At 37.9% G+C, this 22979-nt stretch overlaps 1 protein-coding gene across 1 annotated transcript in view; it reads left to right on the top strand.

Moving 5' to 3' along the window:
* Positions 1–22979, top strand: part of ush2a (Usher syndrome 2A (autosomal recessive, mild)) — a 378004-nt gene that overhangs the window by 11459 nt on the left and 343566 nt on the right. Inside the window, exon 5 of the mRNA XM_041252711.1 lies at positions 21691–21826. Coding sequence (XP_041108645.1) covers positions 21691–21826 — 136 coding nt within the window. The remainder of the gene's footprint in view (positions 1–21690; positions 21827–22979) is intronic.

Below are 22979 nucleotides of genomic sequence, written 5' to 3'. Positions count from 1 at the left end.
CCCGCACTCAAGGGGGTCTTTATCTTTTTTCAAAATCAAGGATATGGGTGCCTCCTAAAGAGTTTGGGGAAAGGACAATAATATAAATGATTTTGAAAACAAGGAAATCAGCAGAGGGCTGAATTTTTGGAACATTTTTTATATACAGTAACTCTGTAGAGAAACCATCAAGGCCAGGACACTTTCCACTCTGCATGATTGTAATAGCCTGAGTTACCTCCTCTAGTGTAAAGGGCTCCTTCAACATGGTTTTAGATTGAATGTCAATGTTAGGAATATCAAGACTTTGAAAAAAAGAGTCTATTAATGAGATGTCAGAATGGGGTTCAGATATATAAAGGGAGGAGTAGAAATCTTTAAATTGGTTATTTATTTCCCTCTGGTCTGCTGTTGAGCCTACTGGTGTTCAGATCTGCGTAATTAAATTTTAAGATGCTGATTGCTGAAGTTGGTGGTCTAGAATTTTACTAGCTTTGTCTCAGTGCTCATATAAAGCATGCCGTGATTTTTGCAACATCTCTTCTGCCTGATTGGTGGATAATAAATTAAATTCCGTCTGCAATGTAAGTCTCTCTTTGTATAAAGCAGAAGGTGAGTTTGCATAAAGGTTGTCTATTTGTAAAATAAGGGTTGTTTTTTTTTTTTTTCATGGGCAGCATAGGATATAGTCTGACATTGTAGGGTTTTCAAAGCCTCCTATAGGGTGGAGGAGAAGTATAGCATTGTGCTAATGAAAAAAATGTATTTGTGAGGAAATTAATTGTACAACATTTTGGCCGGAAAGTAGCAGTGAATTAAAGCGCCAAGGAGGATGAGAGTCTGCTTGATCCATAACAAAAGGTGCATGGTCAGAGACCACAATACCAGCATAAGAACAGAAGTGAACATAAGGGAGAAGCTTGTTATCTAAAAATAAATAAAAAAGTGCAGGAGAATATATGGTGGACATACTTGAAAAAAATACTCTTAGGGTTAAAGAAATGGCAGGTGTCAGAAATTGCACAATTATCGAGGAAGGACTTTGAGTGCCCCGCCCTTGTGCTATTTATTTGTGTTTAATGTTGTATGCAGTTTTTTTAATATTGGTGAATAGTCATTTGTACACAGGATATAAATGGGTCAGTGTAACACGAGTGATTTAAAATGTATATTTTTATTTAGGCACGAGGATTGCACAACACTTCACATGCAGATAAAATGTAATAATATGTGAGCAAGGGAAATTGCACTAACTTAATTCACGTGCAGTTGTACCCAGACTCCAACTGAATGATTGATTAGCAATCGAGTCTTGGTACAGCTGCATAAAAGCAGCATGTTTTCACTCACTGGGGGTTGTGTGTTTGGTGAGTGGAGAACGAGTGTGGAGAGGAGAGAATTAAAAACTGTAAAGTAAATAACTGTTTTGACTCACCGTGTTTGTTTGTCTGTTAGTCCACTGTTTGTTTAAGTGTTAGTCCGTTTTGTTTGTCTGTTTATTATGGCATCAAGTGCCGTGTGCTGTTTTTGTTTAAATCTTTTATTTTTCAATAAACCGACACAAGCAACCGCATTAACCATATCACTTGCAGAGATGGGTTTCCTGAAGAAAAGCAATATTTACACCTAGCTGCCTAAGGTGAGACACCTTATTACGTTTAAGGCCCTTCACATTCCAGCTGGCAAATTTAAGTAAACACTTTCCCTTAAGTAAGCTCGAGCCATGGTGGTTTAGGAGATTGAGAACAATGATATTCATACTGGCAGTTGGCTAAAATAAAATGTGAAGACACCATGGAGGCCTCTCCCATCTCACATCTAGTGAGCCCCCACAACACAACAGGAAGACCAAAGGAAGTGAAAAAAGAGATAAGGAAAATAGTAGGAAAGGGACAAAGAAAAAGACAGCCCCCCCACCCCCCATAGCATCTCCCCAAATGAGGTGCATGCAAAACCACACAACATGGAAAAACAATTTGCACAGTGCATTCCACAAAACATAGTCTCCAAGATCTAGATACATGGTAACAAAGTAAAGTAGGCAATCTTATTACTAGTTGCCAGGTAACTAAATACATCCCATTAAAAAAAAAAGAGTGTAATCACTAGGTCCAACGAGTATAATCTTGCATATAATACAAATACAACAGTAGCATAGAACCTACTAATAAGCTACTGCATGGAAAAGTAAATAATGGTAATTTAGTTTAATATAAAAAAAAGGTACCTGTGATAGTAACAGTCATCAAAACCCTGTTAGTAATAAGCATTGAACTTGGCTGGTTACCAAACAGGACATCATTCAGATCTTCATTCTCCAGTAAAACATAGTCCGGTCAGGATCGGTAAAGTCATTTCTGACAGGGATAATCCATTGCTGCAGTCAGCCTGCTGCTGTGGAGTCCACCGACATCACCCATTGCATCTGTAGGATTATCAAAAGTGCGCTGGACTCCGTTGACTGTAAGCCTGAGATGTGCAGGGTACCATCAGACCAAATTTAATATCATAGTAGTCACATCTCCAAAGGCAACTTTTCTCCTAGCGACAGCAGCAACAAAGCAGGAAAATAAAAACTGTCTTTCCTTGGAATGACAGAACCCCCCCACCCCCCCCCACCATTCTAGCTTGGCGGAGAATCTGATCTCGGACCTGATAGAGTTGGATCCTGATAATAAACGGCCGTGGTCTCTGTCCCTCTTTCGGCTTTGACTGTACTGATCTATGAGCCCTGTCTAGAACTGGTTTATCCTTTAAGTTGAGTATATCTTGCAGAAGGTAGGCAATGTATTCCGTGGGGCAAGGACCCTCCACCCCTTCTTCAATCCCAATCAACCTAATGTTATTTCTCCTCCATCTGCCTTCCAAATCTTCATATTTCGAATGTAATTCCCGAACCTCTGCTGAAGGCTTGCCGACTTTAGATTCCAGAGCTGATATGGTGTCGGTACATTGCACTGCAGAATCTTCAAGCTCTTTTAGCCGATTTCCATACGATTCAGGTGCAGTTTGTAAAGTTGTCACAGATGATCGTAGCTGCTCTCGGACTGAGGTAATCTCAGTGCGTAAATCAATGATCACTTTTTCAATTTTATTAAAGATATCAGATTTTAACAATGCCCTAGCTTTGGCGAAGTTAGTAGCCATAAGACAGCCCCATCCAGGGCTCGACTCAACCGCATTGTGTTGGCTGGAAAGGTTGCGGCACCATGGTCCGCCTCTGGTGCAACTTTTTTAGTGCGTGGTCCAGGCATTTTAACAATTTGTGAGCTAAGTACAACAGCTTGAGTACAACAGTGAAAAAGCCTTAACTTTAAGCCTTAAAAAAATAAAATGTGCTTACGTTATGCCTATTATTTAATTCAATTTTAGTGTGACCTCGTGGGGCTTAAAGCCCTTGTTACACGAGTCAATTTACTAGCAACTTCTATCGCCTTTGACCAAATCCCGTGAGGATTGCCCGTGTAACAGCCCTGACAACGTATTGTCCACATTCTGGTAACTGCCTGGCAACGCGATTGCTTAAGTGGGCAGCCATCCTACTACAGGCAACAAGTTCCAGGCAATATCCAATCAGAGCACTGGTGTGTGTCACGTGATTCTGTCTACTACAGTGAAAACAATAGTTAAAATGGACACGAAAGCCGCAATTACCTGGACTCAGGACAAAGAAATACTTCTCATAGAGTTTATGAAGGTTGTTCAACACATCTTTAATTTTGGTAGTATTTTGATAACAACCAATGCTGGAAGAGTTACTTTTAACAAGTTTTTAAAACTACTTAAAATCTTTGGTCCAACTGTCGTTAACTATATGTAGCTTCTGTAACTCTGCTAAACCGATGTCCATAATCTGTTATTTTGTTACCTTTTTTAAACTGTTACTCCACAGCACTGTGATAATATAACCATGAAAGGCCATTTTCTATCATGACATACAAAAGAAAAAAGAAAAACAATCGTTTTCCGTACATCCCTGTGTAATGTATGTACACATAGCATGTCATTAAAAATATATATGTATATGGTGTATGTAGATAAATGGCGTCTGCCAATAAATAAAATATATCGTATTACTGTATCTTATACTTGTTCTCAACTCTATAACTGGTTGTATCATTGCTTTGAAGCTCATTCATTAAACTGAGAAGCAGCCTTTTTCCTGTCGCTGTAAGAGCCACTTCTTAACCCAAATGCTCTTTCGCTGGCGTTTGTGTTTTTCTTCATCTTCTAACAAATTAATTAATAGAAGTGCACTTATGGCTAGGGCTGGGATTTAGTCACGGTGGTTGCGGGTGTCCGTGACTTGCTAGTGTCCGTGATTTTTGCTGATGTGCGTGACTTGAGGGGATGTTAGTAAATTGTGTTCCTGTCCTTTTTTTTTGGAGAAGAAGAATGTGAGTGTGTGTGTGTGTGTGTGTGTGTGTGTGTGTGTGTGTGTGTGTGTGTGTAATACTAACTGCCAGCATTCGCTGCAGATCATACATTGAACTCTTTTTAATTATTTCCTCTTTTTAATTGAAATTATTGTTCCACATGTTGTTTAATTGTTGTACAGTTGCACTTAATTTTATGTACATGTCTCTTGTCAGCCCCACACCCTCTTTGTGTGATCCTCATGTGTATTTATCGCCCCCATTGTGTTACGCTTGCTGTCTCTTACCCTTTCCCCTGTTTGCGTCTTTTTTCTCTGCTTAGTTCAGCGCTTATAAATGCTACTGTTAGTTAGTAGTCACTGTTACAGAGCAAATAAAAATGCAACTAATTGAAATTTCATTTGCTCGTCTCGTCCTTCTTTGCTGAACCTGTGCGCACCAACGCCACAATATGCTTTTATTAAACACAGTTATTTTTTTTTTTTTTATCCCCGTGACTTTATTCTCCCTGTCATTTGCTCCGTGATTTTGAACGCATTGACTGTGACTGCTCGGTGATTTACATCCAAATTTTCTGTGACAAACTCCTAGCCCTACTTATGGCCCTTTTTTGTTTAACTGTTTATTTATTGTTAATTCCAGAACCACGTGACGTAGTTTTTAAATATGATTGGCTATTGCTTGGATTAAAGGCAATTTGTATCGAATGTGAGTTGCCTGTTTGTTGTATTGTGTAACAGGTCAGATCCCCTGCAGTAACGTCACAGACAACACGTTGCTACAATTTGTGTTGCCAGCTCGTGTAACAAGTCCTTAAGAGAGACACGTTTTACATGTTTTATGCTCAGCAGTGCCCCCCGTAAGGTCACTTCTGGCACCAATGTAGTGTTTGCTTGGGCAGGAGTCCGGATGGAATCAGACTGAGACAAGATCACTAGGGAAAGGGAATAATGGCCTGTATTTATTATGACTAAATAATTATAGAGGTAAAGAAAAGGATGGGGGAAGGATCACAAAATACACATAGACACAAGTTCGGTCTCTTCTCTGATACAGTATCCGTCTGACTGTCCGTCTTCTCCCTCTCTCATGCTTCTCTCAGCAGAGGCTTGAGGAGGCCACGTAGCCATGAATAAAGACCCATTGCAGCAGCTAATGGTGTTTACAAGGTGGTTCTCTCTCTCTGTGTTAATCTCTCCTTTCTGGTCAGTTCACCTGTCATCGCCTTCTCCCCCTTTACGGAGCCAGCAGCCCTTATATACGGTCCCGCCCTCTCTCGCTTCCGAGAATCTGGTGGGCTGTGACCTCTCAGTATCCTGCGCCTCTTGTCCTATCAGCATTCTCGCCACCTGTCAATCATGGAGGTCCTAATTGTTGTAATCTCGTTTTAAATCTCACAAGCAGTCTTCAATAGAAATGTAGGAGTTTGCTGCCACCCAGTCATTGGGGTTGGTTTAAAGTGTTCAGATCAAATCAGTGATCGATAGGAAGGATGGACATTGCCCAACTGCACTTGGAAAGGTAGTTTGTTTTTGTTTTTTTATAGAAGTTTTTTTTTTCATGGGAAAGGGGTGAAGTCAACATGAACTGAGTAACCATGTCCAGTGTTTTTCCTGTGTTTTTTGGCTATACTCCAATTTCATTATTTTTTGTATCGGGGTGTTTTATAATTTTTAATGGATTAACTCTATTCTCTAGCCCTATATATAAGCCATGGCTGCATTAGAGTTGGTTAACCAATAATTATATATTTTTTCTTAGAATATCAGTTAGACTGATTCCTGCCAGTGCTGTTGCAAACTGTAATCCATAGTAGAAAATTAAAGTAATTAGGAAAGGTAAACATTAGCAATTTGTTATAAAAAATAAACAAATAAATACATCTTTGTAAAATGTAGCACACTGTTTATAATGTTTCAGATACTGTATATGGCCCCTAAATTCTTCTTATTTACAATTTTTAAAAAGTGCAGATAAGAGACATAGGACCCGCTGAGTTTGCCCTAGGTGAGCAGAGCAAATCTGGCAGCAGATTTGAAACCATGTCACCACTGTTCAGTGCCACGCAACGTGGTATGGTTGATTTCCAAAATAAGTGGTAAGTCAGTAGGACGGTGATAAAAAAAGAAAGAAAAAGACTGCAGGCTCTGCCAATCTACTGCCTAAAACGGGAGCTGAGCACTCAGTAAGGTAGGAGGTATGAATCAGATGTGGCAGGTTTTAAGGGATTTGTCTGATGGAGCCAGATCGCAGGAGCTCAACACTTGCAGTAGTGCATAGCATGCTGGTTTATGTATATTAAATTGGAACAAATGCAACTGTGTGTTAAAACCCAGTAAAAATTGAACACAATGAGTGAAGCATGTAATGATAACAAAAGGGAGCTGAGTCAATAGATTTCCAAATAGAGATTTTGGTTACAAATCAGGAGAAACATAGGGAGTTGATTTAATTATTAGTGGAGGGAGGCTGCTGCAAAGTAGTAGACACACTGGATCATTTGTAAAGACAGTGAACATTCCCTACCCTACAGATGTAAAAACATAAGGTTTTAAAAATTGTTAAAACTGATAGGATGAATTATATATCATACCCAGTTTATTATCATGATTTTTCAAAAACCATAGGTTCTTTGAGAAATTACCTCTGTTAATATCATCTCACAAACCCACTTATTGTCCTGTTTTGTGTATGCTGTCAAATGCTGCGTGGGCGGTCTTAACGGGATACAGCTGAGTTATAAAACACCAACGTCACCAAATTTTGACAGTCTTATAGAAATGCACACAAAAAAAGCACCAAGTGTAACGCCTAATTGATAGTTCTCATCAGTCGAAAATTCATGCCTTTTTTAGATAATGACACAAACTGTTTTGTCCCAGTTAATGATACAAAATGTGCTTGTCCTGTTGTTAACTATGTACATTTCTTTAAATGTAAATAACAACTAAGTGTACTGCTTTTTAATTCACTGTTAGTTCTCTTTCTTTTTTTTCTCGCACTCGTAATGTGCTGTCATAGGCAAACGTCAAACTCGGTTTATATCATGACCCACTTTCACAAATTATGCCTGCATGGTATAAAGCGGGTTCATCTATGTGTGTGTGTGTATGTGTGTGTGTGTGTGGGGGGGGGTTTAAGTTTGGAGACTGTGCTGGCCATTCCATGATTTTCAGCCTAACGTCTTCTTCTTTTCTTTTAAGGTAGTTCCGACATAGCCTGGAAGTATGTTTTCAGTCATTATCTTGCTGTAGGATGAACCTGACCAACTAGGCGTATACCAGAGGGTATTGCATGGCGCTGCAAAATGCTGTGGTAGCCATTTTGGTTCAGGGTGCCACTCACTCTGTGCAAGTCGCGACTCTGAATCCAGCAAAAGAGCCCAAGACCATCACGCTTCCTCCTCCATGTTTGACAGTTGGTGTCACACACCGAGGAACCATCCTTTCGCCTACTCGATGGGGTTCAAAAACCCTGCGTGATGAACCAAAGTTTTCAAATTTTGATTCATCGGTCCGTAAGACCTTCTTCCAGTCTTTAGTAGTCTACTGGCTGTGCTTCATGGCCCAGGCAAGCCTCTTTTTTTTATTTTGCCTTCTTAGCAATGGCTTTCTTACTGCCACTCGACCTGTCAAACCTGTAGCTCGAAGTCTTCTCTTCACATTTGAAACTGAGACTTGCTTACTTTGACCAGTGTTAAGCTGTTCTTGAAGCTGTTGTCCTGTGAGCTGCCTATCACACAAGCTGTTGACTCTCAGAAACTTGTCTTCTGATTCTGTTGTGGCTTTGGGTCTGCCAGACCTCTTCCTGACAGAGTTTCCTCCAGTTTCCAAGTGCCTTTTGATGGTGTAGGAAACTGTACTCACTGACACCTTGGCTTTCTTTGCAATTTCTCTAAAGGAAAGACCCACACTTTTAAGGGTTATAATGGTCTGTCTGTCTTCCTTTGTTAATTGCCTTTTTCTCGCCATTATGATAGCAATATACTACTTCCTGCAGTACAATACTGTCCAAATAATGCTTAAGAGGGTGTAGTAACACAGTCTGTTCCAACACTGCTTTTATACAAACAGAGGGTTTGTAAGTAATCAACAAAAGTTGGGACACCTGTAGGAAATGTTAGCATCAACTTTCAAGGCTTAATTTACTTTCATTGCTGCAGAACAGCTGTAAGTTGTTAACCCATTACTTGTTTCCTGAAAAAGGCCTTTTGTATAACTCTGAAATGTACATTATTTTTCAGTTTTTGGTAACCTAAACGTTTTATTTTTAACCTCTGGCAGTTTACCGCTTACCTTTGTACCATTTCAGGTTATTCACTGGACTTGAACTGCTTAAATTTCAATAAAAACTGGAAAAATGGGGGTTTTCTAAAACTTTTTAGCTATAGGACTTGATTTTAATAGTTGTAAATTACATCACCTAGAAGAGGATGCTTTCTAGTTTAACACTACAGTCTTGCTTAAAGCAAGTCATCCCAGATAGACTCCTGAGCACAGTTCAGACAGATCAAACACATTACATTGCAAAGGAAAATGGACACTTGTCAATTCCCTAGGACACAAAGCAGTTGCAGGGATGTGATGTAGCTGATTTAGTACCCCATGCTATGTGCAAAAATATATTTATGGTCAGATGACTAGCAGGAAGCCACACATTAGTGGATCAATAAGTGGGTTATTAACTAATTAGCAGTGTCACCTGATTATCTGTAGCTAAATCTTATACTGTAAAAGGACAATAGCATTTTCAAAAATCTAATTTAAATATGATATACATTGGTTAACATACTGAGCCTCAAGTCCACATGTTAAAATATCAATTTGTCACCCTGGTTGTCCACATGTGCCCCTTTCCGTATTGCTTTCACTGAACCTCTGTACTGTTATTACAATATGAGAGGCTAATGGCAGACCCCAAAGGAGATTACAGCAGACACTGGGACATCATTTATTCAATTTTAAATTGATTTTCCCTCTTTTATAGGACATGAAAATCAGGATACATTTTTGTTTAAGATCAATGCTCTTCCACATGGTTTTCTTATTGCAGAAAAGATCATGCAATTAACAATAATGAAATATACAGTAATGTACCAAAAATTACTGCTTAGAGCATGACATGTAAGGGTGGCCATTTAAGGTTAAAATGTCTTTCAGTAGAGATTCATGGTACACTTCAGATTCTCATTTGAGCACCTTCCATTTTGCTCAACAGTTAACACTCAAAATCTCACCTTAGAAAAGATGTTGTGTGCATGGGATTTAGATTGATAGAATGTTAACTAGAGAAGCACAACAGTAGAGTAGATCCATTGTCAGGATGTGAGTGGTGTGTCAATAAAGGTCCAAACAGGAGGTATATTTGCAAGAACCAAGTCAGTTTTATTAAAGCCACGCAACCATGTACCTCCACTGATATGCATGGTTTAAACGGCGAGTCTTCAAGCTCAAACAAAACTTTGAAACTAAATAAAAAAACAGTCCATGAATCCCACAAGTGCATGGAAAAGTGCTCCGAGTTGGTTGCTGTTGTGATGCCATGCTGCGCAGAGGCAGTGGTGCTCCCATGTGTGTGTGCTGGCTCCATGGCTGCAGCTCCCAAACCGCTACTCATCTGCAATCTGCAAAAAAAGAATAACAATCTCAGCACTCCAGCGCATATCAGCATAAGGGGCTGAACTCACGTAGCTGCATCCCCTTTGTAATGCCAGGCTCCTCCCCATGATCAACACGGCACAACGCTCTGCCCAATCGCTGTGCAGCACCCAGCTGATCATAATGGAGTGGTTTATCAGTCCTGCAACTACGCCCGTTCACCAAGATGGCCAACTTCTGGTAACATCCTACCATCGAGTCGGCCATCTCTGTGAAGGAATACCACCAGCCTTACCTAGCGTGCTTCCTGGTCGGCAGGTAGATTTGCAGCTCAGATTTCTTTTCTCCTATTCACATCCATTTAGTGGTGCTAATGACAATCAAATCCATTAGGACTTTTTACACTCATACATTTTCTTACAATATTTAGCAACTAAAGAGCTGCTGAAACACCAGCAAAGACCTTGCATTTAATGTAGGTTAAAGAGAAAAAAAAAATCTTCTCACCACATACAACAGTTTTTAAAATGGCTAAATACAAGGTGTGTCCCAGCTTGTTAGATAAAATCATTTGATTTAATTTCAGTGACATCATAAAAAAGCTATAGATATGTTACCTGCTTTGACAAAAAAAGGCCTGCTTAGAATTATTGCCTTTATTAAACCACTGACACCTAGCTTTACCCATACATTTCCAGCTTCTATTTTTCTATAGAGACAATTTTCTTTTCTTAAATAAACTGTCATGCTAGTTTTAATATATTGTTTTCTAGCTCATACTCTGAGAAATCCTGCTGATATAAAACATGTATATGTTAGATTGGTAATAGTATCTTTAGTGTGCTTGAGTAGAACAAATGTGTTTCCCTCATGGCTGTGCTAATGTGATAAAGGAAAATGGGCTGTTCATCAGCCCTTTGGAAGCACATTCTTTGTTGTGCATTAATACTTGAGACAAACTTTCAGGCAGTTAGATTTCATATGTCAGCACTGTTCACTGAAAGTGTTTATTAAAACATTTGACAATGGCCTGGTTTCCATGCAGCTTAGAAAGTCGATGCTCTTTCTCCACTGTTATTATTTATGTGACATAGCACACACATACCATGCACAGTCTAAGCTCTATAGGAAGTGTGCGTCTAAATGACTTTAAAGGGTGGGTAAATCATCTAACGCTACAATTGGCCAAAAATGTGCATATATTATGTATGTACGTATGTATGTATACAGCTCTGGAAAAAATTAAGAGACCACTGCAAATTTTTCTTAAATCAGCATCTCTACATGTATGGCAGCCATTCCATTCAGTGTCAGAATGCGGTGTGCCAACACAGGCACACCGCATTTTACTGAATGAGATACTGATTAGGGGATCACCTGAACCAAATCTTATTTAATGAGGAAAAGTATAAAAACCACTCCTGTGGTTCACTATCATCTTGCAATAGGACCAGCTGGATGGCAAAACAATGCTAGTAGTACCTCAAAAGTAATTGGAATCAAGAAATAACTATTGACCATGCCCAAAGAGTTGAAAAGGAAAGTTTTGAGTGAGGAAAAGAAGGGTTCAATTCTGGCTTTACTGGCAGAGGGATACAGTGAGTGTCGGGTTGCTTCCATCCTTAAAATTTCAAAGACGGCGGTTTATAAGAACAAGGTCAAGCAGCACACATTGGGCACAACAAAGCTACAGACTGGCAGAGGGCGAAAACTACTCTCCACTGACCGGGATGACCGCTGTAGGATGACATCAAGTGACCTACAAAAAGAATGGCAAACGGCAGCTGGGGTGAAGTGCACGGAGAGGACGGTTCAAAACAGGCTCCTAGGGGCAGGACTGAAGTTGTGCAAAGCTAGAAAAAAGCCCTTCATCAATGAGAAGCAAAGAAGAGCCAGGCAGAGGTTTGCAAAAGACCAAAAGGATTGGACCGTAGAGGACTGGAGTAAGGTCATCTTCTCTGATGAGTCCAATTTTCAGCTTTGCCCAACACCTGGTCGTCTAATGGTTAGATGGAGACCTGGAGAGGCCTACAAGCCACAGTGTCTCGCACGTGACAAAGTGCCTGTCCCTGTGTATATTATCTGTTATGTTGCGTGTGGTTTGTTAAATGTTGGTGTATAGTCATTGGTACATGGGATATAAACGGGTCTGTGTAACACAAGAGTTTATAATGTATATTTGTATTCAGGCATGGGATTGTACATCACTTCACGTACATTTAAAGTAGTTAATATGTGAGCACAAGGTTGCACATAATTAATTCACGTGCTGGGATTCAAGTGAATAATTAATTAGTAATTGAATCCCAGCACAACAGTATATATAGATGCACGTTTGCCTCACTCGGGGTTGGGTGTTCGGTGAGTGGAGAACGGGAGAGAGAGTAGGAGAGTTAAAATATCTATTGCTATTGCGTGCTGGTGGGACCAGCATGATACTTGTTTATTTATCTGCTCACCGTGTTTTGTTAAGTATAGTCCGTTTTTGTTTGTCTTTTTGTTTTGGCGTAGAGTGCCGTGTCCTGTTTTCTGTTTGTTTAAACCTGTTTTATTTTTCAATAAACCGGCGCCAGGAGGCGTCCCCATCATTTCAATTCATCCATCCTGTCTTTGTGTTCATTCCTTTTCTGGTTCTGACACCGCCCACTTCACGCAGCCACTGTGAAATGTGGTGGAGGATCGGTGATGATCTGGGGGTGCTTCAGCAAGGCTGGAATCGGGCAGATTTGTCTTTGTGAAAGACGCATGAATCAAGCAAGTACAAGGTTGTCCTGGAAGAAAACTTGCTTCCTTCTGCTCTGACAATGTTCCCCAACTCTGAGGATTGTTTTTTCCAGCAGGACAATGCTCCATGCCACACAGCCAGGTCAATCAAGGTGTGGATGGAGGACCACCAGATCAAGACCCTGTCATGGTCAGCCCAATCTCCAGACCTGAACCCCACTGAAAACCTCTGGAATGTGTTCAAGAGGAAGATGGATGGTCACAAGCCATCAAACAAAGCCGAGCTGCTTGAATTTTTGCACCAGGAGTGGCATAAAGTCACCCAACATCAATGTGAAAGACTGGTGGAGAGCATGCCAAGATGCATGAAAGCTGTGATTGAAAATCAGGGTTATTCCACCAAATATTGATTTCTGAACTCTTCCTAAGTTAAAACATTAGTATTGTGTTGTTTAAAAATGAATATGAACTTATTTTCTTTGCATTATTCGAGGTCTGATAACACTGCATCTTTTTTGTTATTTTGACCAGTTGTCATTTTCTGCAAAAAAATGCTCTAAATGACAATATTTTTATTTGGAATTTTTATCAGTAGTTTATAGAATAAAACAAAAATGTTCATTTTACCCAAACACATACCTATAAATAGTAAAACCAGAGAAACTGATAATTTTGCAGTGGTCTCTTAATTTTTTTCCAGAGCTGTGTGTGTGTGTGTGTGTGTGTGTGTGTGTGTGTGTATATATATATATATATATATATATATATATACACACACACTTCAGATGAGATGTAAAACCGGGGTCCTATTTGTAAGTGACTGTGCAACAGCAGTGTTGTTGATGCATAGTTCACCCCCTAGTCTCTGGGTAAGTCGCTTTGAAATCCATACAGAGTGCATGTTCATATTGAATGAAAAAAAAATGAAAAAAGTACATATGTGTAAAGACAAGTAGAAAGCATAAACAACATTTGAAACCCAAGAATGGATATTAACATTAGTCCATCCTCATAAGTGGTTATTTTGTATTTTATAATCTACCCCAAATACAACATTTGTAGGCAAAACTTAATTATTGTCTACAGTTTGAGGAGGGAGCACTTCAAATAACTAGTGCCACACGTGCCAGGCACACAGCTTGCTCTACCTTCAGCTGTGTCATCAATACCACTGGAATGAACATGAAAGATGTTTGCCAGTGGTTTTGAATGCCAGCCATCCGTGGGTTACAAGGCCAATGTGATTTGGAGGATGATGCATGTGAAAAACAGACGGACCACCTTCCCATCTTGCAACCTCACTTCTAAATTGCCCTTGTAATTCCTGCTCCTATGCTACATGTTGATTTGAAATTGCAATTGATGGAATAGTTTTTAAAGTAATAGGCAGAGGTGATTATCCAGAAGTTTAGTAATCTGATTGTCATAAATTTTTAAACATTTGTTGGATGTTACTTGGGATTAGCAGGTTCATAACTGTCAGCGTTGTGATTTTTAAAATGTGCAAAGCTACAGTAGGTGCTTGAAGTGGTCGTTTCTGTGTCTGTGTGTCTGTGTGTCAGTTATCCAGATGTGTGTCTGTGCGTCAGTTATCCAGAAAATCAGTTAACCTGACTGCTTACTGCTTCTATCTGTGTGGGTGTTTCATTAATCCATTGCCAGATAGTAAGAAGAAAATCATACAATAGGCAGTTAAGCAGTATTAGCTGTTTTTTCAAAAATCTGTATTATCTTTTTTTTCAAATTTAATCTAAACTTTGCAGCTTGTCACCACAATATTGTTGTAAAATTAGGTTTGTTTTCATTTAACGGTATTAGATAGTTCCAGAACTATAATGAATTACCTACACTATGGGTGCTCAAGTAACTGAGCTGCTCAGAGTATCTCACTGAAAACAAAAACAATCTGTTCTGCTCCTTAGGTGCTCAGAGCACTACAGATCTGTGATTTAAGTGAGCGGAAAAATTCTCGCTCTGAACGGCTCAGTTACTTAAGACACCATTTTATATATTTTTGGTAACGTTCCAGAATTTTATATACAGTAGGGTTATAGGACGGCAAACTATGAGGGGAGTGTATGAGGGGAGTATCAGCATGGGCAGACGTGACTGGAGCGACTGGACTTTATCACTGGTATACAAGTTACTTTTTTTTAAATAGTTTTTTTATTCATGACCAACCTTTATTAAGTTCATTGTATTTTTCATTGAAAAAGGAAAAGGTTGATGTAGAAAATACTGTTAAGTGGCTGAGATAGGTAGACCATTGTAACCCGTTTTAAATTTACTTTGGAATTGAATGGAATTCCTAGAGGTGTCAGTCCTCATATATATATATATATTATATATAATATAATATTATATAGATATATGATATTATATATATATATAAAGCGAGGTTAACAGTGCTGATATTGAAAACAAAGCATGGTAAACACTTGATATGGTACGGATGATGTCATGAATTGGGTTTCTCAATGATGTGTTTTGGAATACAGCAGATGAAATGTCTACACCTACTGTATATTATGTAATAGATCTATGTAATGGTGTTTTGCTTGTTTGATTGGGAGATATTACCTTATTTCGACATATTTGAACTTAATATTGGATTATAGGAGGACAAGCAGTGTATGAAGGAATATCAGCACAAGTAGGTGAACAGATCAAGCCTGAAAGCAGAGGTCCATTTACGCTCCAGGAGTGTCAATCTTACTTTTTTGGGTAATGATTAAAAAAATTAAAAATAAATCACATATATTAATGTTTTAAGTGCATGATACATATTTAAATACTATATAGTATACATACATTTAGTCCCTTCAGATCTGTAACCTTCAGTACTGGAAACATCTAAATAATAATAATAATAATAATAATAATAATAATAATAATAATAATAATAATAATAATAATAATAAAAAATATCTCAGTGTAAATACAGTTATTGATGTTGAATGCGCATCATGCTGTATATTGGCCATATTCCCCTATTGTTATTGTTAACATGGCTGTTATGTTCAGTTTTAAAACTAATGCAGTAGCACAGCACCGCTATTACGCTATGGATTGTGGCAATATCTACCATAAATTGTGACAGCTGGGTTTTGATGGCAGTTGCAAAAGAGTTAGTGGAACATGTGCGTCTATGTTTGGTTGTAACAATAAAGTGCCGTTCCTGATCACTACATGATACACAGCTAAGCCATCTTAGCAAGGTGTGTGGAATTTGTTTACCAAGCAGGAGAAGAAGGAATTTGCAAACTCTGCCAAGGAAATATTTCATTCAAAGGAGGAAGCACACTTACTTAATGTGCTCCACATTATTTTATTTTTATTTTATTTATTTGCTTATTTATTTTAAAATAAAGGCTAATTATTTGATCTTTCTGGTAAGAAACTATATCTGTGCAATAACTGTAGATATAAGGAAGCCACATCTTTTCAGTCTCCCACATGCCTTTTTGCACATTCCAAGCGGGATTTTACATGGACTTTTTTCAGAAATGGCTTCCTTCTTACCACTCCTCCATACAGGCCAGATTTGTGGAGCACCTCAGCTGTTGTTGACACATGGACAGTTTCTCCCATCTCAGCCATGGAACGCTGTAGGTGTTTCAAAGTTGTCATTGGCCTCTTGGTGACTTCTCTGACCAATGCCCTTCTTACCTGGCTGCTCAGTTTGGGAGGACGGCCTGCTCTAAGCAGATTCTGGGTGGTGCCGTATACCTTCCACTTCTTAATGATTGACTTCACTGTGCTCCAAAGTATATTCAATGCCTTTGAAATCTGTTTATACTCCTGCCCTGATCTGTGCCTTTCCACAGCTTTATCTCCAAGTTTTTTTGAAAGCTCCTTGGTCTCCGTGGTAGTAGTTTTCCTTTGAATGCACTACCCAATTGTGGGACCTTACAGTGATAGGTGTATTTAATCTGAAATCACATGAACCACTTTTATTGCACACAGATGGACTCCATTTAACGTATTGGGTGAATTCTGAAGGCAGTCGGTTGCCCTGAGCTTATTTAGGAGTATCATTGCAGAGGGGGTAATAAAATAAAACAAACTAATAATACTTATCTAATGAAGACTTTTCAGGTTTTTATTTTTAATTAGTTTGTGTCGTGTCGCCGTCGCCCCCCCCATTTTTTCACACATTTAAAGTGTTGAGTAGGTTGTGTAAATCAAAGAAAAAAAAATCCCTTTTAAATGCATCAAGATTGTAACACAACAAACTGAAAACGTCCAAGGAGGTGAGTACTTCCTATAGGCACTGTACATGGCAACAGTGCACAGTGTACAGGTAGCACAACAAACTCTTTGTAAACTGTCTTGTACACTGATACAATACTTAATATAATTTATTTAATTATATAAACTTATAATTTAGTGGGCTCAGTAAGAACAAAACTTTATACCAGCGTGATACTTGTGTATTCCGTGTCTGTCTGTCTGTTTTGGCCAATGTGCCTTTTTGTTTTGTATAAGTGTTTTGTTCTAGTCAAACTTTTTATTTATTAATAAAATGTGCATCAGTAGCTTCATACCCCAGTGCTGCCTCTGTTTGTGCTATTCTTGGTCTGACATCACCACACAAGCCAGCCTGTTCACAAGCACAAAGAGAAATTTCCGGCAATAGTATACTTTTAAAAAAAGTTATTGGTACTTTTATGTCATTGGTCTGATCTAGGAGCCATTTCAGGTCAAATATTTGGTGCCCTCTTACATAAAAACCATTTGAGCTAGAGATGTGAAACTTGGGGAAATCTTATATCTCCATGGCACCAACATCTCTGCCAAACAGCATCAATATTGGAAGAGGTCAGGTCAGAAGCCATCCTGAAGTAATTGATTTGACATGGACTGACCCAAAATGGGTTTTCAGGAATAAAGGGACAGAGTTGATTTTTCAATTCTGAAAACATTTGTACATCTTGTATTTTTTATACTTTACTCTTGTGTTCCACTGAAATACAGAATTTCATATTCCATGAAACACAATTTAACCCTTCTCTTTTTATCTTTGTGTTCAACTTAAAGTAAAGTCACACTAAAAATGTGTGTGTGTGTGTGTGTGTGTGTGTGTGTGTGTGTGTGTGTGTGTTTATGTGAAAGAGAGAGTCACTATATTCAGAGGAGATACTGTTAGTTTATTCTCAAATGATAGCAGCCTGCATTGTGTTTAAGCTGGCCTTTCACCCAACTATTTTATTCTTGTGGCCCGTTGGTTTGATTGGAGTGTCTATTGAAACTGTCTAGAGCACTTCAGGCCCTCTTGCAGCCCTGTCTTGAGTGTATGTGTGCAAAACAGTAGTTCTTGAGAAGGTAATCAGAAAATGTTTCCTTTTACAGAGTCACTGTAGCAAGGTACAGAACACTAAAATAAATGACAATTGAGTTTGGTGAGTGCAGCACCTATTTCAAAGGACTGAATGCAGGCTAAATGGCAAGACACTGTCCTGTTGTCTTAGTATGAAAGCAAAATTTACCAGAGTATTATTTCTTTAGCATTTTACCATTTTCACCATAGAAACACAACTGTTACTGTACATTAGTTTACAGTACACAATAGTAATAGGCAATAACAAATATTTTACTTTGAATTGATATTGAAGTTGACTTTTTTTTTTTTTAAAGAGCCGTTAAACTTGTGATTTAGAACAGCAACATAGTCAATGAACTGCAAGGATGCTGTTTTGATGACTGGAAAGGCAAAATAAAAATGTAATATTTTTAAATGTTCCTCCCATACCTACCTAATTTTAACGATCAAGTGAATGATTACCTTACAAGTGTAGTCACTTTGTGTGAATACAGTAAGTGGATGTCACTACAGCCAAGTTAGAACTATTGTGACATCCTGTAGAGTAACAAACTTTATGGGAAATGCTTGTCCTGTAGGGTGTTCTCTTAGCCAGCGACTACTATTAGGGAATATAGGAAGTATAGGATATGTTTTTTTAAACATATAGAAAATAAAGACAGATCTTCACAAAACTCTGCATACTCATGGGGAAGGATATGAACTAGGGAATACAAATGTTTGAACTCTCGCACTTAAATTGAATTGACATAATTATGTAATTGTGATGGGGTACCCCCATCCCTGGGTGTATTTTTGGTTTATTTTGTAGTTTGGGTTATGTATCACGGGAGAGTTGATGTATATTGATATGTGAGCACGAGGATGTGGGTTTGTGTGTGTGTGTGTGTGTGTGTGTAATAGTGGCAACAGGGAGGCAGTTAAAATCCTCCCTGTAAAAACACACTGGAATGTGGCTGGAGCTGTGAATTGAATAAATGATTCAATGATTAATTAAGGCTTCAGCCACAGGTGTGTATATAGGGTGATCACAGTTGAGAAAGGGGTTGGTGTGTTCAGAGGCGGAACGTGAGTCGTGAGGAGGAGTAAAAGTAAAACTAAATGTAAACAATTGCTATGCGTGCTGTTTATAAACCAGCACGATACTTTTTTGTTTATTCCATATTCTGTTTGTTTGTTTTGGTCATCGTGCCTTTTGCTTTGTATAAGTGTTTGTGTTTTTGTTCAATCTTTTTATTTAATAAAGAAACAAGCATGTTTGCATCTCGCACCACAGTACTTGCCTGTTATGATTTAATTTCTGGTCTGATGTCATCCACCCAAGCTATCCTGCCACAGTAATGAACGCATATGAGACCACTAGGAGCAACAAAATACAAATTAATTACTCAAACCAAGTTTGGAGATATATAATAAAACAGAACATTGGGCTCAGCCCTGTAAAGACACAATTGGAAGAAATTGGGTCCCTACTTTAAAAAAAATAAAAAAAAAAAATCATGAAAGACAAAAGAAAATCCATTCTCAGTTCTTGTGCATTATATATTGCTTTTAAACTCTTTCATGGATGAATGTTGTTCTGTGAAAAAAATTTGTTACATTTACTGAAATAAAAATGTTTTTTAAAAGACCACATTCTGATTTGGTCTTATTTTTTTGTAGATTCTATTGATTTTTTTAGTATTACTATGTAGGACAGCCACTATAAGATCGTTACCTTTATTAAAAACACAGATTAATCTACTGATTAATCTACCGGTTAATCAAATAATGCTCATAAATGAACAGATCAAACATTTTAATTGAATGACAGCGCTAATTATATATATATACACACACACACACACACACACACACACACACACACACACACACACACTAGTACGAATAGTACAAAGGCCACTCTTGAAATCAGGACTTAAAGGATGTGTAGCAGTAAGAATACCTCTGTTAAGTAGGCTAAAAGGCTAAAGTATGCACAAAACCACAGAAATTGGACTATGGAACAGTAGTCAAAGGTGCTTTGGACTGTTGATGGATAGTCAATGAAACCTGTACCTTCTGCCAGTTCTGCTGTCAATTCAACGCTTGTCTTCTTTCTATTCCTTAAGGATATTATCTTCAAGTATTGCTCATCCTTGTTAGACAGCTTTTGGGGTCTTCCAGTCCTGGGTTTGTCAATTACAGATGATGTCTCTCCATACTTATTGATTATGCTCCAGATACACCTTGAAAATCAGAGTAGAAAAATGCAACACAGCAATGTATATATGTTGCTATTAGTTTCAACTGCCATAAAATAAAAATAAAGTCTTCACGAATTGTGTCTTGTTTAGCTTTATACTACATCTTTACAGGGCTTACCCTTTTTGTATAAAACACACACATACATACCTGGTCCCTTTATGCTAACTTGTCAATTTTTGTACATGTGAGATATTTTTGGATAGATTCAACTTAGACTACGCAAAACCCTGAAGTCCCAAGAAAGTTGATAACAATTTTATAAAAATATTGTTATAAATGTTATAGAAATCTGACTGTGGTACTCATTTTGTGTGTTTTTTCCAGCTGTTTCTTCTTATTTTTGTTGGCATTAACGTCTAACCACTAATAGAAATGTTTTTGTTTCAGCTTCCTTTTCCTTCAGATTTCAAATTATATCAGTATTACACTGCATTCCAACATAAAAATATCATTATGGAATACCAAACCAAATTGTTTGGTTTCTTTCATTTCCAAGCATCACACACATGCCAGCATATTCCCTAATTAGACTTTCTTATAATTAGAATAGAATTCTGAAATACAAATGATTATTTTGACAAAAACGTCACATTCCTATTGTTTGCTTTTAAAATGACACATTCCTGTAGCATATTGACATTCTTGGCAAAAGTACTGTACAAAGCTGTAAAGGAAGTATTCAGTTATTGGAAATGTCTTTTTTTTTTTGGTAACTGAAAAACAGGTGCCAACAATAATGACCAGTCAGACTCCTTAATCTTCTCTGAACTGATTATTATGAACTGTCACCTGTTAGCCCTAAATTCATTAGCTGCTCATGCTTGAAGCCTGTGATCAAGCATGAAAGGGTAGCAGCTTACCTTAACCAGATTTAGCACACTCTTTATTGGTGGCCCCTGATTGAATGCTGAAATCTGTCAATAGCTGAAATTATTATATAAAATATCAAACCACATGGAAACACCCCCAAATCTTCAAACAATTACCAATTATTCTATACTTTCACCCTAAAGATGACTGAAAGTACATGTACCTATTTTTCTCAATGGGAGGGCCAACTTCAACTAAGGGTTATTATTCAGTTGGCCAGTAGTCGCAATTACATTGGAGAACAATACAAAACCGCATTTCATAGACTGGAAATTGTGTAAACTGTATTTGTGTCTGCGTGTTTTTATGCACACAATGCATTGTTTATATTTGTTTTTATTTATACATACAAATTAGCAGTTTTCATTTAGAACCAATTCCATCAACATTCGCTGTATACTTTTATACACTTTTGTTAATACATACCAACAACAGATTATACATGGGTGTCAATAGACAACAACCACGCATTTCTTATTTTTCAGTGCCTGTTCACTCAACGAAAAAATACAACAAAATATATTGTCCTTTTTGATAATTTTACATGATACATGCATCTCCCTTTCTTTCACAGGTGCATTGCACAAGGCTAAGTTTCTTCATAAATGGCTTAGAGGGAGACAATACTGCTTTCGACACCCAGTTACTAGCAGGTCCTGTCGTAGATGTAACAACTAATGCTGCTGTTCGAATTGGGCAAAATTCTAATGGTGAGGTGTCTTTTTTGTTCACCAATTAGAGGAAATAGAATAACAGTATGGTCCCTAAAGATTTTTAAAGAGTTTTTTTTGTAAATGTTCTCAAAGAGAGTAACATAAGAAAGAAGAGGTTTTTAAAAAATGTACACAAAAAGCTAAAAAGATTAAAAAAAAGTGTATTTTCAGGACGTTTAGGGCAAAAGCCCTTCTTCAGCTGTTTAAAAAGAAAAGTACACACAGTGCAGTAAACTTGCTGTTGTTCAAGAATTGAAATTATACACAAATTCTGTGGATGGTGTTATGATTATTAGAATAGAATGTTCATTCCCAAGGGTTTCATGTTCCTAGTTTGAAGAAAAACTCTCATTCCTTTTGGTTCCAAGCAACATTTGTTCCATAGTACTGATTGGTCACACAGACTGTGATGTCTTCAGCAGTGTGATCATCACTGTTGAAGTGATGGGTTGCTAGAAATGTAGTGGTGTTAATGCAAATGCTTCTTAAGTGTTCTACAAACCGGTCTGCTAAACTCCTTTTAGTTTCCCCAATATACAATTTGTTGCATTTCTTGTACTATTCCTTTAAATGTAAAATGTAAAATGTTGAATAAAGATTTAATGCCTCTAATCTCTGTTTCTGAATGAATGTATTTACAGGTATAACATTGTGGTCTATTACATAGATATGTACCTTTCAAATGTTCCCCAGAAGGATGAATAACACTGTTTAGAACATATTCTCTTATATTCTTGTCTCTTCTATATGACATCAAGGGGGAAGTCTTGCAAATAGACACAGTAAATGGGTATTGTTGTAAAATTGTAAAGTTTTTTTGCACATTTGTCAGTATCTTTCTGTTGGTAGGGTGGTAAGTGAGGACCAGAGAGATTCTATCATCTGTGTGTTGTATATTGTTATTATATAAAGCATTTTTTCTATTTAGATTTGAAATGCGGGATTTAGCTTTAGTGATGATCTTGTCCGGAAAGCCACAATTTCCAAAAAAAACACACATTTCCTTGCTTTTGGTGAAGAAGCCTTGATCGTCGCTGCAAATACATCTGTCTTAACAGTTGTGAATAGGGAATTGAATCACGGCAAGCCTTAGGGTGAGAGGAGTCATACTGCAGATATGAATGTGAATCAGTTGGTTTGTAGTAGTCAG

Source organism: Polyodon spathula, chromosome 6 (genome assembly GCF_017654505.1).
Source record: "Polyodon spathula isolate WHYD16114869_AA chromosome 6, ASM1765450v1, whole genome shotgun sequence".
NCBI lineage: Eukaryota > Metazoa > Chordata > Actinopteri > Acipenseriformes > Polyodontidae > Polyodon > Polyodon spathula.
The sequence above is the reverse complement of the archived record's forward strand: the minus strand, read 5'-3'. Positions and strand labels throughout refer to the sequence as shown.